General features: G+C 44.6%; 1 protein-coding gene across 16 annotated transcripts in view; it reads left to right on the top strand.

Moving 5' to 3' along the window:
* The window catches only part of DNM1 (dynamin 1), a 70169-nt gene extending 53861 nt beyond the window's left edge, over positions 1-16308 (top strand). For 4 of the 16 annotated variants that reach the window (XM_029999400.1, XM_029999395.1, XM_029999399.1 and 1 more), the window contains 7 exons: positions 2194-2303; positions 2969-3080; positions 4339-4350; positions 5546-5716; positions 5893-6134; positions 6538-6756; positions 14230-16308. In XM_029999400.1, the coding sequence (XP_029855260.1) occupies positions 2194-2303; positions 2969-3080; positions 4339-4350; positions 5546-5716; positions 5893-6134; positions 6538-6756; positions 14230-14302 (939 nt within the window). In that variant the 3' untranslated portion in view covers positions 14303-16308. Of the gene's footprint in view, positions 1-2193; positions 2304-2968; positions 3081-4338; positions 4351-5545; positions 5717-5892; positions 6135-6537; positions 6757-9989; positions 10027-14229 lie in introns of all 16 variants that reach the window. The other 12 variants (XM_041120009.1, XM_029999402.2, XM_029999398.2 and 9 more) reach the window with 9 other exon arrangements.
* The last annotated feature ends 836 nt before the right edge of the window (positions 16309-17144 follow it).

Below are 17144 nucleotides of genomic sequence, written 5' to 3'. Positions count from 1 at the left end.
CTATTTCCATATCTGGGACATGGGATTCCCTTACCTTTTGACTTTTTTTTCCTGAAGAATGACTCCATTGCTAAATTTCTATGGAATGATGTGGTTCTAAGGCAGCATGATTTTTCTGAGACAGCTTTAACATCAGTTATTTTTTTTACTAGCCCGGGGACTCTGTGGGGTGGATTCAGGGAGTTCCAATTAAGTGAGACTGGTGGGGATTGCTTGTCTTGCTCAGGGACTTAGCAGTTGGTGTACTTCACTTTTAGGTCACTAGTTCAACCTAAACCAGCATAATAATAACCCAAAGTAATAGAAAGCTGGAAGCTGTTTGCGGCTTACAGACCCTCAAGTGGTCTGTGTGGCTCTGAGACTAGTACCTGGCTGACAGGTGTCCCATCACAAAAATGCTTGCCCACCTCTAATCTAGATTGATCAACAATACTAAAAAATCTGGGGAAATTTGCATGAAAGAGCAATCCTGCTTTCGTAGCCTGGCATCTTTGAGAGAGAATGGAGAATTTGGCAGCTACCCAAGTGATCTGTTTTCTAGGTGCTGGCTTCTGGGATGTTCTTGTTGCATAAGTTTTATGATGGACTGGTATAGTTTGATCTTTGGGGTACGTCTGAACCATGTACTGTCTGGTATCCTTGGCAAACTCCATTTAACTGAAACTTAAGAGGATGTTAGGCTGGACTTGCCATCCTCTGGGTGTTTGAGCTCAGCAGCTTTGTCATCCTTATCTGCTGCTCTGCCCTGCCCCTCCTTTCTAGCTAGCTCTTCAGGATCTCTGCTCACTGACTATCTTTGTTTTCCATTCTTGTTTCCCCTGAGAGCAATCGTGTTGTTTCCAGCTAAGAAAGGTCTACAAACACACGACGTGCTCGCAAGGGGACAGTCACACATGCACGCTTGCACACAAAAGTATGCTCTGTTTCTATTTCAGTCTTGGATAGCTGCAATTCTGCCTTTTGGAGACCAGTGTGATGGCTCCCTCTCTTGTTATGTTGAGGTATAATACCCAGCTGGAACAGGATGTTCCAAATGGGGACCTTAAACCAAACTCACTTCTGTTAATCTGCTGTAGATCCAGACTTGAAGCTAAGCGGGGAGAATGATTTCTGACTTTCTGAACGTAAATGTAAAATTAAGATCAAGTTTGTTAAAAAATGATACCTATGGTCAAAAATGTTGAGGATGGTTTTTGGATGTCTTGTTCTGTGTTAAGCTGGAGATGTCTCATAAGAACCAGACTGGAGGGTTGTGGGTGCAGTTACTCTGGAAAACAGGTCCCTTAAAGCTCTCTGAATCTGGTTGCTGGAATTTCAGACTCTGGTTTTTAACATTCACCAGGTAGTAAACTGCCTATATTACTTGAGCTTCTAATCATTTGGAGTGTGAGATTTTCATTAATGAGCATAGTTACTTGATTTTTTTCCAATACAGGAGGCCTTCAGGTAATGTTACAGTAACCTGTATTATTGTAGCCAGACCTGCTCTTTGATCTTCTGATGCATATTTATTATTGCTTGCTTAATACTTTAAAAGGGTTCACAGTAACCAATAGAGCGTAGGACAGTGATAGGATGAAGTAAGGAAGTCAGCTTTTCTGAAGAGGTGAATTTAAGCTGATATAGTCCATAACTTCTGTGTCAAGCCACCTTCTCTCTCTATCACATGCCTAGCTTTTCTTGAACCTGGATATAGGCTTGTAGTGATTAAAAGTAAAACACTGAGGTGGTGACAGTGAGGCTATGAGGGCTGCTGTCCCCCTCTCTGACCAGCAGCCGTGTTTCACTCCATCAGTGCTGGCCTGAGAACAGAGGTATGAGGAGCCTTTCCCAGGCAGACCTGCTCTGGGTGTCAAGTGGCTGGTGAGGGTCTCGGTGCTGACTGACCCCTTGCTGGCAAGAGTGAAGACCTTGATGTTGATCACAGCCTGGGGAATGGGGATGGTGCCATGCTGCTGCCTGCTCCTGGAGGAGTTAATGGGGCAGGGTTGTTGGGCTACATGACAAAAGCAGTCAGCAAGGACTAACTCCTCTTTCTAGAGGTCCCCTTTTCTCACAGACTTAAGGGACCAGAGGACCTGTGTTGAGAATGCCTCTCGTGACGTAGGGACTGTATTGCTGACTGACTTCCACGCTGGCAGAGTAGAAGCTTCTTTGGAGCAGTGAGTGACTTGTTACTGATCCCCTTTTCAGGAGAAGGAGAAGAAGTATATGTTACCAGTGGATAACCTGAAACTGCGAGATGTTGAGAAGGGGTTCATGTCCAGCAAGCACATCTTTGCTCTCTTCAACACTGAACAGAGGTATGCTCACATCTCAACATGCCAAGCTGTTGAAGCTAGGGACAAACTTTATGTAATATTAGATAGGAGGGAGTAGAGATGAGTGTGTTAGTTTAGCTGTCCAGGAAAGATGTGCATATCCTTTAAGGATAGTAATTTTGGGGGGAGACAGGGGACTTTTTAGAAATCTGGCTTCATTCTTTCTGATCTTCCAGATGTGTACCATTTTCTTTCTTCACCAGTGCATGGTCTACAGAGTGACCTTAGTCTTCAGCTATTTGCTGTGGTTACCTTGGCCTGGCTGTGGCTGGAGTATATACTTAAAATCGGTGTTCTTAGTGAGTGAATAGGGAAAGCTATAGGAGATTGCTGGATTTCTCCAGCCTACCTGGGTCCCCTGTGAGCAGAACTGAGAAGGGAGTCTCTCAGGCCCTGTTGAAATTAGGGCTTTTAGGGCAGGGCTAGAGGCTTGGGGAGAGCGGGACACAACTGATTTGGGGGCAGACTTGCTCATGAGAAATTCATTTCTTTTCCCTCAGCAGGGATGTCATGAGGGTACTAGCAAGGGACTAAGTGTATCTGCCTCAAAATGATAGGAAGATTCCCTGCTCATTGTCATCTTTGTCGAATATGGGCAAATGTCTGTTTTGCAATAGGGAAGAATAAAATGTTTGTCTTCCTCTCAGGAATGTTTACAAGGACTACCGGCAGCTGGAGCTGGCCTGTGAGACCCAGGAGGAGGTAGATAGCTGGAAGGCTTCCTTCCTTCGTGCAGGAGTCTACCCAGAGCGTGTTGGGGTAAGTTACAGCCATAATAATGGGATGAGAAGGAACACAGCATGTATCTCAAGAAGGATAGCTGTATCCTCTTACATTAAAAATAAGTCTGTGAAGGTTTTGTCTCTTTCCTGAGCTGAGGATATTTTGGAACAAAAATTTAAGTTTTCAGTATGTCCTGGTGCTTCCTTTAAGGAAGCTTGGGATAAAGTAACTGGTAGCTTCAAAGGGGAGATAAAGTAGGCAAAGTCTGCCTTGAATAAACTCTTCTAGTGCTCTTGTTTTGTGGGCATTAAATTCCCAATATAAGGAGGACATTTAACTACTTGACTGCTAAGTGGTATGTGTCTGCTGAGCAAAGGCACCATTCCTTTTTAGTAACACTTACTGTACAGCCTTGTTAGGAGCTTCCTGGCTTAGTAGTTGTTCTCCCATTCCTTCCCCCACTCAATTAGGAAGGGATGTTCTTTGAATTTTTTTTTTTTTTTTTGCTTGGTAGACACCTTAATATGCTACTTTAGCAAGACCTCTTATCTCTTCTGTTAGCCTTGTCCCACAATACTTGCTGTCAGCATTATGCTCTGCTTTAAAATTATGTTCTAGGGAATTGTGGAATATGTTCCTGCTCAAAGCCTTCCTGTTCCTCTGTGAGAGGAAGCTGCTATAAATAGTTTTCCCATTAGAAAAGTGATAATTGCTTATCTGTTTGTATTTGTTGCTTCTAATAGACTTCTTGCATTCATCTTTCCTGTTACACTTGAAGATTGTGTTTTTTGCCTTAAAGCATTTCCTGACAAACTGATGTGATACTAAAAAAAAAAAGATTAGGGACTGGACCTTAACAGTGACATGACTTCAAATTGGCTTTGGACCAGACTGGACCTCTTAAACACGTACTCATGAAGGACAGGTGCCACCTATTGGTGTGCAAATGGAGTGGTTTGACATAGGAACACTGATTGCTAGGTTGATTGTCTCAAAACCCTGTGTAATGAATAACAAGTAGCTATTGTAGGTAAGTAAATTTCCCTTTGTTGTGAACAATACCATTTCCTTTGCAGAGCATCCCATTTTGATTTTCAGTTTAGCTAAACAATTCACTTGTTCTTCTTCCAGGGTAATATAGGTATTTATGTATTTTTAGCGCGATTGGTCTTTTGCTTGTTCAGTGCTATTATGGGATCTTCTCCAAATTCTGAGACCAACTAAAAGTTGTCTTTTATTTTTTTGTCCCTTTTTGTTTTAATTTTTTCCACATATGCTCAAACTGGCCTGCCAGGACAAGGACAAAGTAAGTCTGACCCTCTCTGCCTGTTTTGCCGCCTGGGGCTCTCACCAGATAGTTCTCTTTTGTTTTTTCCTTTTGTCACAGTTTCCTGAGAGGCATTTGCTTCTTCTCCCTCTTTGTACCTTCTGTTGGATTGCTGCTGTTTGTTTCTGTTCTTGGTTTGAGTTTTCCTTTTTTCTTTTTATTTCTCCCTTTTTGTATGACTTCTGAATCTTGGTGCGAACTTATTTTTGGGTTTTTGACCCTCTTTTTTTTTTTAAGTTGTCCTGTTTGATGTCCACTTCCTTAAAAGCTCAAATGAACAAAAGAATTTGCCCTTTCTCATATATTTTTGTTCCCCAAAACAAAAGACAAGCAATTTCCTACACTGCTGCAAATCCTTCAGACTGGGATGGTTTAAAAGAAAGATTTTTCTTTATAAAATCAAGGGTTTTTTTAAAATAAGCATTGAGAAAGGCAGCAGTCTTTCATGCTTTGCTGCTTTGAAATTGATCCCAAATGGGTGAGCCTTGGTGATTGCTTGCTGTCAAACAGCACAGTCCAGGTTTTACCTTACAGAAAGCTAAGCAATGCATTTCAGGCAGCCAGGAAGAGATTCATCTGCTTGGTGTGAAAGACAAGATAATTATGACTTATGATGCAGGATTTGCAGTTAAAGTGATCAGGAAGGTTTTCTAGGTTATTCCATCTACTTATGGTCTGAGCAGTTATTTCACCTCTCTGTATCTGTTTTCTCATTTCTGTAATGAGGATAAAGATGCAGTGTGTGAGAGCGCCTGTAAGGCTTAATTTATGGTGAGTGATTCTCAGGTCTAAACTGAATCTGGGCATGGAAGACCCAGCTCGGATGAAGAACCTTTCAGGAAGCTATAAACATTAAAAGTAAAAATTACAGTTTTGAGTATTCGCTAGAGCCATAACCTGTGAACCTTGGTCAGGAGTCCCTGTTGCCTTTCACCTTTGTGTAATAACAGTCTACTAAGAGAGCAGCTTTATTCTTAAAGCTCCTCAGATCTGAGCTGGAGAAGTCTATACAAACTGAGCTGTGCATGAACAATCACAGCTCAAAATGTAAGTTTAAGTTTTATTTATTGCATGCGTTTCCTGCGTGTTCCCTTATTTTCTTCTCTTGGCACTCTCATGAAAAACTAATTTTGTTACATGTGAAGAACCAGTCTGTTTCTCCTTTTCTCTGCAGGCCAGTGAAGCGGAGGAGAATGGATCAGACAGTTTCATGCACTCCATGGACCCTCAGCTGGAGAGACAAGTGGAAACGATCCGGAACCTGGTGGATTCCTACATGGCAATTGTCAACAAAACCATCAGAGACCTCATGCCGAAGACAATCATGCACCTCATGATAAACAATGTACTTATCACACTGTGGTCAATGGAGGTGGGGAGACACAGAGAAGGAGAAAAAGGGAGGGAGAGAAAGAATGAAGAGAAACCAAAGGCAGCTTGGAAGGAGGGAGAGGTGGGGACAGAATGGAGTGTTTTGGGGAAGACAGTGGGAATTAATTCTCTCTTTGTGCTCATTTACAGACCAAGGACTTTATCCATTCGGAGTTGCTGGCAAACCTATACTCCTGTGGTGACCAGAATACGCTGATGGAGGAATCGGCAGAGCAGGCCCAGCGACGTGACGAAATGCTGCGCATGTACCATGCCCTGAAAGAGGCCCTCAACATCATCGGGGACATCAACACCAGCACTATCAGCACCCCTATGCCCCCACCGGTGGACGACTCTTGGCTGCAGGTGCAGAGCGTACCATCTGGACGCAGGTACCAGAGGCTCAGGGGGAGAGCCCCACAGACCTGCCTGATGCCTCTTCAGTGGCTAGCTGGGGCCTCCTACTGAGACAGGGAGTCCTCCTCTTCCCCTCTTCTCCCTGTGGATGAAGAGTTCTGGGTATTTGTGTTGGGAGGCTCCTAGGCTTTGAAGGCTATGTAGGGCTGCTACGTCTTTAGAGAGGATGCGGAGGCTTCGATACCCTTAGGTTAGATGGGGCCTGAAGTAGCTTTGAAGGCAACCTGAAGCCTGGCGTGGCCCTCGAAAGCCAAAGGGTGGTGCGTAAAGCGACGTGAAACTAAAGAAGGAACACTGAAGGCAGCACATGGGGACCTGATGGTGACACAGGGATCCCAGGCCTGTTGTTGCAGTTGAATTTCTCTGTTTGTTTACCAGGTCTCCTACGTCCAGCCCCACGCCACAGAGGAGAGCTCCCGCTGTTCCACCCGCCAGACCTGGGTCTCGAGGCCCAGCTCCTGGACCACCTCCTGCTGGTGGGTCCACGCTGGGTGGTGCCCCCCCTGTGCCCTCCAGGCCAGGTGCCTCTCCTGATCCCTTTGGGCCCCCACCTCAGGTTCCTTCTCGGCCTAATCGTGCTCCTCCCGGTGTTCCCAGGTAAGTCCTGAAATGCTGCCCCACACAGGTGAGAGATGGCCAACTTTTGGGTAGCAGCCGTGACAGTACTTAGCCTGCCTGGGCCATAGGAGGAGAATGGAGTGCATGGTGTGGGTACAGTCTTTGGCTATTTGATTTGGGTCCATAGGCAGGAGCATTGTTGTCCACTGAGATTTCATTGTGCAGATGAGGCAATGTCAAAGCAGCTCTCAAGAACAGAGGGGCAGCCTCTTCTGTATGCAAAGCTTGGGGGAAGAGGACTGTGAACCCGAGGGCTTTATTAAAGCAATCATACCAATGCCTCTGCTCACAAGTAGGAGGTGGTTGCCAGAAAAATCACAGGACTGGAGTGACCGTACACCTTTCAAGGCAGCTCCCCTCTCTGCGTAGGGCTCCCCAAAGTCTGAAGTTTCCCCTTTTCTCCTGGCCCAGAGTTCTTCAAGGTGAGTTGGAGAGACCTTTATCTAGGCTTTTCAGATGCTTTTCAGCTAGGAGAATATTGCAGTATCACTGGCAGGGAAATGGATTTTTTTTTTTTAGCGATTTTTATCACTTCTGTAATCAATTGAACATTTTCCAGTCTCAGAGGTTCAAATCACACAGCTTGCTTTTGCCATTAGGAAACTCAATTCCTTTCCTGTTCAGTCACTTCAAACACACTTCAACATAGTAGTAAGGGATTATCCCCTGTGCAGCTAGGCATGTGTTCCTGAACAGGACTTAGGAGGCAGTCTGGAACCAGGAATGCTTTTATGTTGGGTACTTGGTCCCCTGTGAGGAAGAGAAGATAATTGCAGAGTAAAGAATGAACATAATCAGGAACTCCCCAATGACATGCCACAGGGAACACTTCCCTCATGGAAAATACTTCCCCTCTAGTGGATGCTGGTGGCACATGTCTGAAGCTTCACCATTTTTTGTGAAAAAACCCAGATGGTCAATGGGTGGTGATAGTATACAGCAGAAGCGGTTCAGTCTTCCTCCTGTGATAGTGCCCCAGCTTATGCTTGGTGCTGCCTGTTTGGAGGGGAAGTGTTCTCCGCCAGGCTGTATCCAGCCCAGAGGTGGATGGGTCCAAAGAAATTATAGACCAGTTTGACTCTGGTGTGTGCAAATGGTTTTACTTTCTTGGTGCCTCTGCCCCAGTCCTCCCTATGCACCTTGATGCAGCTCCCACAGTAACTTGTCCACACATGCCTCAGTGTTGCCCCAGGGACTGCAGTCCTGCTGGTGGCACCTGTGGATGTCAGCATGCTTCTACTGTGTATTTTGGCTCTTGCTTCTTGTGACCCTGCTTTTCCATATACTGTTACTTTGTGGTTTTGTTTTCAGTATACTTATGCTTCTTTCTGTCTCCATCTTTCTCCTTTCACTCAGTTTCATTTCTTCACTCATGAAAAATATTCTATATACCTGATCATCATGATAGGATTCCCCAAATGGGCTGAAATGAATTGACCTTTTTGAAGAAATCTGTCATAGCTTATCTTAATGGCTTTTCTGCCTTTTGCATGAGGTAGAAGGGTTAAGTGGAAGGTAGGGAACAGCACGGGAGCAGAGGAAGAAGGTGTTTCATACTTAACTGAGCAATCCCTTGCTTTAGAAGGAAAGATGGTAGGTTGGATTGCATGCTACTGACTGCCCTGATCTGGAGTTGAGAATGTAATTCCAGAAGCTGTGAAGTGATGCTCATTCTCTGATCCCCCTCTCTGATTCTTCCAGTTGTTCATAGACTCCTCCGGATCCTGATACCAGCTTGTCATTTGAGTTCACTGATGAATGGAGAATTTCCAGTGACAAGGGACTCTTTCTCTTCCTCTCCTGTATATAGAATAAGAATGTTCCCTGCTAGCACTTGGACTCGGGTCCTTCTGCCATGGGTGAACAAATGCCATCTCCATTGTTGCTTTTTTTAATACCCATCTTTTTCCCTTGCTAACCGGACTACACTAGTGTGTGTGTGTGTAACAAAGCTCTTGTATATGGTATGAGTGGGCTTTGCTGTTGGAGTTGGTGTTGTGTAGTGAACTGGAAGTGAGTGGTGGTGGCTGGATGTACTTTGCGTGTGTTTGCACACTGATGCCCATGTAGAAGTCTGGCAGTTTTTGTGCCTCCAGTTTGTGTGAGCATCTGATTTTATGAATGATGAACTTAAACAAGTGTTGCTCTACTTCCTTCTCATCACCATAATTGTATAGACACATGCTTTCACATATAAACACTGCATCATCCATTTTCTTGCACAGAAAAGTTTTCCTGCATATAATTAAGGACACCTAAAACAAGATTTGTCATCCTGCCTCTGTACTTAGGTGAAAGTTGCAAACAATATAAGGTCCTGTCTGTGTGCAGTGAGGGACTGCATTTGGACTATATGCCTATTGGAGCTATGCAGGAGGATTTGTTCTGGGAAAGAAAACTATGAAGGTACTCCTCGAGGTATTTAGGCTCTTCAGTTTAAAATAGTTTGATAGAAACTGTAGGTGAAAGAACTTAGGCAAGCTTGAAGGAGAAATAAGAAAGTTTAAGTGGAGAATGACTTAACCATTGGAAAAATCTGTTGAAGGCATTAATGGGTTCTCCATTCCTTGGTACATCTAAGGATGCAAGTGATCAGCATATCACTGTAAGCATAACTTCACACAGCTTTATGACTTGAATTATTCAGGAGGTTGGAGTAGCTGATCTCATGATTTGTGACCTTCAAAGTATAAGCCTTCACCTGCTTCTTCCCTTTTTGGGTAGTGCTCAGGACTGCATATTATCTCGCTCTTTCCTGAGCTGTTTGCTTCAACTCTAGCATTTAATATGGTCAGTAGATAGGAATCCTCAGTGACAGACAAGTCAAGCTACTTGTGCCCAGCTGGTGGGTGCTGAGACCTAGGTATACTACTGGTTCAGCAGGTATGAATGTCAGCCTGGATGTGTGAGTGGACTTGGTGGGTGAGTGAGCAACGGCCAGTAAGTGTGCTAGCAGATAGATGGCTTTTGACGCAACCTTGTGCACAACAGGGTTCTGGATGTGTGCAAAGATGAGGCAGTGACTGTGTGTGTTAAGTCCTGTGTGGCAGCGTGCAGTCTTACCCAGCAGTGCACACTTGTGCTGTGTTCTGGATGGGGATGTGTGAATGTCTGTCTGCAGGCGCATGTGTCTATTCCACCTTCCTGACAGTCTGTGTGGCCTCTGCCTTGAACTGTCTGAACTGCCATGTTGATTTCATGTTGTCTTTCAGAATCACTATCAGTGACCCCTGAGGACTGGCAGCCACGGTACGTTTTGCACTCTCCCTGCAATGCATGAGTCATTGTGTCCCCATCCTCCATTACTTTGCTCTGCAGCTCACCTCTGCTGCCTAGTTCTTGTATTAGTAACAGAGTCCCTTGTCCAATGAACCACCTCTGCCAGGATCTTATAAAGGGAGGAGTCTTGAACAGAAAAACTGGCTGATCAGAGACAGAGCAGCTGCTTGAGCTGCAGGAGCTGGAAAGCCTCAGTACCTGACTTAAGGTCACTAGAGGACCCTTTCTCTGCTTCTAGATGGAGGAGGTGGGATGGGGGAATGAGCTCTGGTAACAAGGTCTAAACTGTGTGTGTCTTTCATTTGGCTTATATCCACACTGTGTGGGAGATCAGCTGAATGAGCTCTGTTTTGATTTGGTTTGTCAGCTCTGTTAGGATCAAGATAGACTTGGGGAGCTGTTAGTTCAGACTCCTCTTCTTATATTCTAATGTCTGGCTGGAGAAGTGCTCCCATCCTCACTGTGTCCTTAGTGTTCATGGAAAGCAGGAGAAGTTTGGGTTGTTAATATCAGGACTTCCATGTCTGAGTGGAGGGTAACTCTGACATTGAATGTTCCTTGTTTATCCTTGTGTCCCATCATCACAGTTAGAAGCGAACTCCCTTTGCTTGTTCTCCACTTGACCCTTTACCTTCTAGGTTACTCTTTTGCTTCCATTCAAACTGGCTTCTCTCTGCTGCCTTCTGCCCCTGTGAGAGGAAGGGTTTAGTGATCTGTATCCCCCCCCCAAACACTCTGCCCTCAGCTCCTGCCTGTTTCCCTTTCCTATCTCTCCCTGCATTTTGCAGTATTGTACTTGTTCAGTGATGTAGCAGGGTATTGGGGCAGGCTTGTGTGCTGTGCTGGCCCAGCAACTCTTTTGTCCTGTTAATGCTGAGAGTGGGGGTGTGAAGAGGGAGATCTAGCAAATTCTCCTGAGTCTTTTTCTTGGGAACTTCTAGCCCTTATTGACAAAGGGGAGAAAGGGCAGAACAGGGCAGGTGTGGGGTTTTGGGGCTCATTCTCCCTTACTCTGTGGATGTTTCTTGATGTGAAAGGTCTGAGAGGAGTGGAGCAGCAGCAGGTCCTGTAGATTCCCTTACTGCTGGTTGTGGTAGAGAGAACTGGGGGTGGGGAGAGTGGGGTGAAGTCCTATCTTAATAGGAATAGCAGAAGTTCAAGTGCTTGTTCCAGGGCAGGGGGCTTCACAGCTAGCCCGCATCTTGCAGCAGATGGTGTCTGCTACTCCTGCATGTAACTGCAGTTAGACCCGAGAGGTGCCACATCACATCAAACCAATGCAGTGTTCAGTGATTGACATGTTCTGTGAGGACATCATCCGTCAGCCCTCCTCAGTGATGACATACTGCTGCAGACATCCCTGGCAGCCCTAGAAACATGCATTGTGGTGAACAACCTCAGGAAAGAGGCTTGCTGTTGTCTGTACCTCATTCTGGGACTCGCTGTTACGGGGCATTCTGTTCTTAATCTGGCATAAAGAGCACCAAGGAAATAAAAATTAAAAACCAAAACAACACCAAAAAACAAACAACCAAAAAAATACCACCCCAAACATCTTGCAGCCCAAGGGAATAAATGTAATGTTCTACCATCTGTTAGGTCCTTATCAGCAGAACTTTCTGTTAGCCTGTTGGTTCCTAGATATGATTAGCTCAGCATTCTAGTCTGCATATGGCTTGAAAGACTGACTTCAAGGGACATGACAGTCAGTGTAACTGGTCTCCTTGGGCTCCTGCCAGGACTCAGGTCTTGCTTCCCTTGAACTGGAGAGTGCCACAGGCTTCCCTGTTGAGCAAAACTTTGTTCCTTGTTGTCCTGACAGAAGAAAGTGACTTTTCAATGAGGTAAAAAGGCTTGGCTAGCAATGTAGTGAGACAGGCTGAAGGAGTGTTTCAGGGGTAAAAGTTGCTTGAGAGACTTCTATCCCTTTTTGTGCTGGGAAACAGTTTTCAGCCTTCTGTAACCTTACCAGGCAGATTCTGCAAGTGTATACAGAAAACCTGGGCAGAGACAAAACCTGTAACTGTAAAAAGTGACAGCCTGTCCCCCTAAATGCTCTGACTGCTGAGATAAATAAGTGTCTGCAAAAATCAATCATAATACATGACAAAAAAGCAGCCCATCCACCTGCAAATTATTTGTGCTCCTTTCAGCCCTATTTATTCTGGTAGGGTCAAGCAGCCTCTCTTGCCAGAACACATTACATAGTCCAGTGACTTCAAGCATCCTTTCCACGTAAATCTACCGAGGCTGTTAGGGACAACCTGTCCAAACTCCTGAAATGCAAAAAGTCCTTCAAGCTTCTCAAAAAACGCTTTCTAACACATGTGACAGTGCAACAGCATCTCACTAAAGGTTGAGCTAAAGTTTTGTAAGGTTTAATTCAAATGCTATTACTGTTCTAATGATGGTAGTAGCCATTGAGTGGTTGGTATGGCTGCATTTACACCATGAGCACCCTTTAGAGATAATGCACAGATCCCACCTGCCATGAAGCTCAGGGTTACAGATTCCCCAGCTGTAACATCTCATTGCAAGTTTTGCTTCTGGGAGACAGTATTATTTCAAGCATCCTTCCAAGGTGGTTGTAATTTCTAGGTTAGCTCAATCCCATCATTATTTGCTGTAGAGGACCAGTAACTTGATTGGCATGCTGACAATGGGGTCTTACAGTCCCCATTGACATTTTCAGTCAAGGAAATAACATTTGGAAATGTTTTACTGTGTGAAGCTTTTTTATGTATCATTTCCCAAGGCAAGCAACAAGTGGTTGTAATTGTTTTGAGATCTGGGGCTTAATAAACACAGAACAATAAGTTCTGCTGAGGTCTTATAAACAGGACTAGAGTTGCTCTGGTTCATTTGCCAAGCTGAGGGAGCTTGCCCCAATTTATAGGTATATAGCTCCTCTGGTACCATCATGATTATAGACTTGCAGCCAGTGCAAAACAAGACTTCTCTACCTCAGAAGACTACTGGTGCGTATATCTTCCTCTGCCCCTCTTCCATTCCTCCCTCCATTCCCTCAGCCTCTGTGTTAGGGGAGGGTCTTCACTTCCAGCAGTCAGTTGATTCTCTGTGATCTAAATTAAAGTTTGTTAGTGTGGAATTGTTCAGGCATTATTTCTGTGACACCTCATTCTGTATGATCAGTGCAAATGCTTCCCCTCTGGTCTACATCCTGTTGGGTTTGCTCTTTGCATTTCAGGCAATTTGGACTGTAAAACTACTCTGGCTTTGTACTGAACAATTTAATTATAATGATACACCATCATGATGCTGTTTAGGTTGCAGACACTGCAGGGAGCATGCTTTAAAGTAAAAACATAGATTGGACTCACTGACTTACAGAACACTCATTTGTAGACTTCTTAAAGCCTGTAGTCTGAGGCTGAAGTGATCTTTCAGGTAGTGAGTTGAGAGAGACAGCAGGGGTTTTGTCTTGTATTTTCTGGGGGTTTGTTTTTCCCCAGTCCCTTACAGGAAGGAGATCCTAGAACACTTAATCCATGCAGAGGGCAAACATTTAAGTTGCTGCCCACTTACCTAGCTAAAGTACCAGCAAAAGAGCTGAAACAGAATGGAGTAGCAATGGTAAAAGTTCCTTTTATTGAAGCAGAAGCTGCATTTGCTGAGCACTGGAACTAGAGAACTGAAAGCAGCAAGCTTGCCCCTAACATGAAAGATCAGTACCTTGTATTGGGATAGGGAGTCTTAGGCTTGCAGTAGCCTTGAGGGCAGGGGAAGAAGGTGCTCCTCCAAACCAGCCAAGAACCTCTGACAGCAGCGCGTCTCAGAGGACCCCATCCATGCTGTGTGACTGTCATGTGCTTGATACAGGAGCTCACTGTTGTCCATGCTTCTCAACTCTCATTCCAGAGCCAGTGCACTCACTGGCAATAAATCTCTGCTCTTCCAAATTTCAGAGGGAAAGCAAAACTGGCTGTCAGGTGGATTGCTTTACTGGTCATCCATGCTGTGCAGAAAGGCCAGTGTGAGGCCTGATAGAAACCTGTAAGTCGTCTTTGTGAAGTTGCACTCTGGTAGTTTGTGCCTCAAGTTTTATTCTCTTGCTGGCTCAGGCGAGGTGGAGAAGCATGTGTGATTGTGACTGCAATTGCTGTGCTAACCACAGTGTGTGTTCTCTTGTTTTTGTTTTCTGCTTTTTCACAGCAGAAGGGGCCCTGCCTCACCTACTCGACCTACCATAATCCGACCGGCTGAACCGTCCCTCTTAGATTTATAACTTGAGGCTGTAGACAGCTGGCGACGAATGCCGTGCTGGCGGCTTCCCCATTCCACCCTCCCTTCCACAGCCACAGTCACTCCTCTCATCCATCCCACATCTCTGCCTCCCACCACCCCTTCCTGGTGTGTCGTAAAACACTAGCCTAGTGATCGAGCTCTTCGTCTTCACTCGTGCGTCCTGTATTGCTTTGTGAGCGTAGAGTAGCCTTCATTCAGTGGCATGGATCCCTGAAGTACACAGGCTCCTTGGAGAGATCAGCCGCAGGGACGTCCTTAAGTCCAAGTGGTGGCTGTCCGTCCAGTAATTTCATCTGCCTGGTCTAGCCTGGATAAGTGTCCTGCCTGCATCAGTTAGCTGTAGCACCTAGGACTGATCTGTAGCTATTTTCTTTTCTTGTAGTTAAGACGACAAAAGTGTGACTTAGAAGAAAAACACTGTCAAAACATGTGACACTGTTAGGAACAGATTAAATGTCCTGTGTATTAGTTTGACTTCTAAGGTGCAAAAATTCATGTTGGGAACAGTGCAATCAACCTTATATCAAAGTGAGGCAGGGAGATCAAGAAAGGGGGGAACTCAATGGATCGGCATAGTCCTGCTAGAGTGAAGTCTGAGATAGCGCACACACCTCAGCGTGCAGGGAGCACATGGACCTGCTCGCACTCAGCTCCCCAAAAGAGCTGGGGAAATCCTGCTGGTGACGCACTGGCTCCTGCCAGCAGTTGTCTTGCATCATCGTTTTTGGCTGACTTTCCTGAAACCAGCAGGGAGAGGGGAATAGATATGCTGCTCCCCCCTTGCAAATGGACAACCAAACGTTTTCAGGGAGTTTGCTGTGTAATGTTTTGTTGAAAATATTTCTGCTTTGAATAAGCACATCTTTCAGTGTTTTTTGGGTACTGTGGTGACTTCTTCCGTAGCCTTTTCTTCTTGCATGTGGATGGTACGTGTTTGGGGAAACTTGTAACCGTTGTTGATCGCAACTCATCTTCTTAAGGTTTGGTTTTTACTTTTCATGCTACATGTATTAAAAAAAAAAAAAAAAAAAGACTTGAGAATTAAAAATATATCAACCCTGTACATCTCAGATGTCATGTCTCTACTAGAGCTAAATGAGCCACCTGTGTTGCAGGCTTTCAACCAGGCCTGATTCAGATTTAAGTTATCTTATTTCAGTGCTATTGCTCTTAATTTCTGTTGTGGATCCTCTATTGTTCTGATGCCAGTTCCTTTCTGTATTTTAACTATTGTTTTACTACTTCTCCCCCTTTTCCTTCCCTTCCCCTTTTCCTTTTTTTCTTTGTTTTTCTTGTCTTTAAACTCCAGCCGGCCGGGTAAGGCCAGTCCCTCCCGCCCGGAGAGTCCAAAACCACCATTTGACATGTAGGCCTGCTCCCTCTGAGACTCTTTGCCTGCCTCTTAGCTGTTCTGTCCTGGAATGGTCTGACTCGAATCTCACACATGGCTTGTTCTGTTTGTATTTTGTGACACACACATATCAGATGTGACTGTAGTGAAACTGTTTTTGGTTTTTTTGGTTTTTTTTTTCTTCCCAGCTGCTTAAAGGAGTTAAACAAGTATATTGTAGTAATGAGAAACATATCTTTACTGTTATAAATATATATAAATATATATATAAAGATGAAAAATCTATATATGTCCAGGTGTTTAAAGCCATTTGTGCTTCCATGTGGATTTTAGGAAATACTTAAGTAGGGAAAAGAATATCTATATACATATATATATATACACACACACATCCAAAAAGTTAACCAAATCCTGATGTTGAGTTTTTGAGCTGATTGTTAAATTCTCTGCTGTGTGCAGTTGGGTTATTGTATTACCCCAGACTTGTGGGTGAACTGTCTCAGTGCTGGTAGTAGCTGTGATGCAGTTTGTGATCTACCTGTCACTCTTGTTTATTGGATGAAATAAACTATCATTTCTGTATAATGAAGGTCTCCATGACTAGAATAAAACCATCTCTCTTTCTCTTTCTCTGAGTGACTTTCAAACTGTGTTTAATTATAATCTTTTCATCTCATAGAGCTTAAAAAGCTATACATGCAAGCAGGTGCTATCACTAATAGGGAAGGTGGAACAGATCTGCATCAACAGTGGTGTCCAGGAGCTGCAGTAGAGTGAAACAGCTCGTCAGACGCGGAAGTTAACTCCCTTTCTCCGTTGTAAAGGAAAATGCATGGAGGTGCTTCAGTGACTGGACATACAGAAGGTGGGAGTTTTGCACACAAAATTGCTTGGTTCTTAAAAGGGTATTTTTGCCTAGGCTGTTTGTGGAACACAGCAAGTGGGTGTTGAGTTGTAGTTTCTCTGTCAAGCAGTGTTTTTTTGGTCCCGTATCTGAAGTGCAGTTTGACCACGGTCTAACACAGATGGCCAGCTCCTACTTGGAAGTTGCTTTTAGGCTGAAGTGGGATTTCTCCCCTGGCATAAACTGGGTAAACCTGTTCCTACTGTCTCCAAGCCAAAACAGAATGCTATGGGTCTTGGATCATGGTTGCTGCTTCTCACAGTGACAACCATGTTTCTCCATAATTCCTGAACTTAGCACTGTTATCCCAATGATTGCAATGGATTCCTTAAGCCCCTCTGTAATGGGGCTGCAGCACTACTTCTGCAGGAAGAGACCAGGAGCACTGGGGTTGCTGACTTAAGTCACTGCAATACTGCTGCCTGATTTAGCCCTGAGTGCTCTTGGCTACAGCTGGCTGTGCTACTTGTGGTATCCCCCTAGTAAGGCTTCAATAAGCTGAGAATCTCCTTGAAGATTTTATTCATAGTAGATACTGGTGTGGGTTGAGTTGAATAGACTAGATCT

This window comes from Aquila chrysaetos, chromosome 24, assembly GCF_900496995.4.
Source record: "Aquila chrysaetos chrysaetos chromosome 24, bAquChr1.4, whole genome shotgun sequence".
In the NCBI taxonomy this organism is placed as follows: Eukaryota; Metazoa; Chordata; class Aves; order Accipitriformes; family Accipitridae; genus Aquila; species Aquila chrysaetos.
This window is presented reverse-complemented; position numbering and strand designations above follow the sequence as displayed.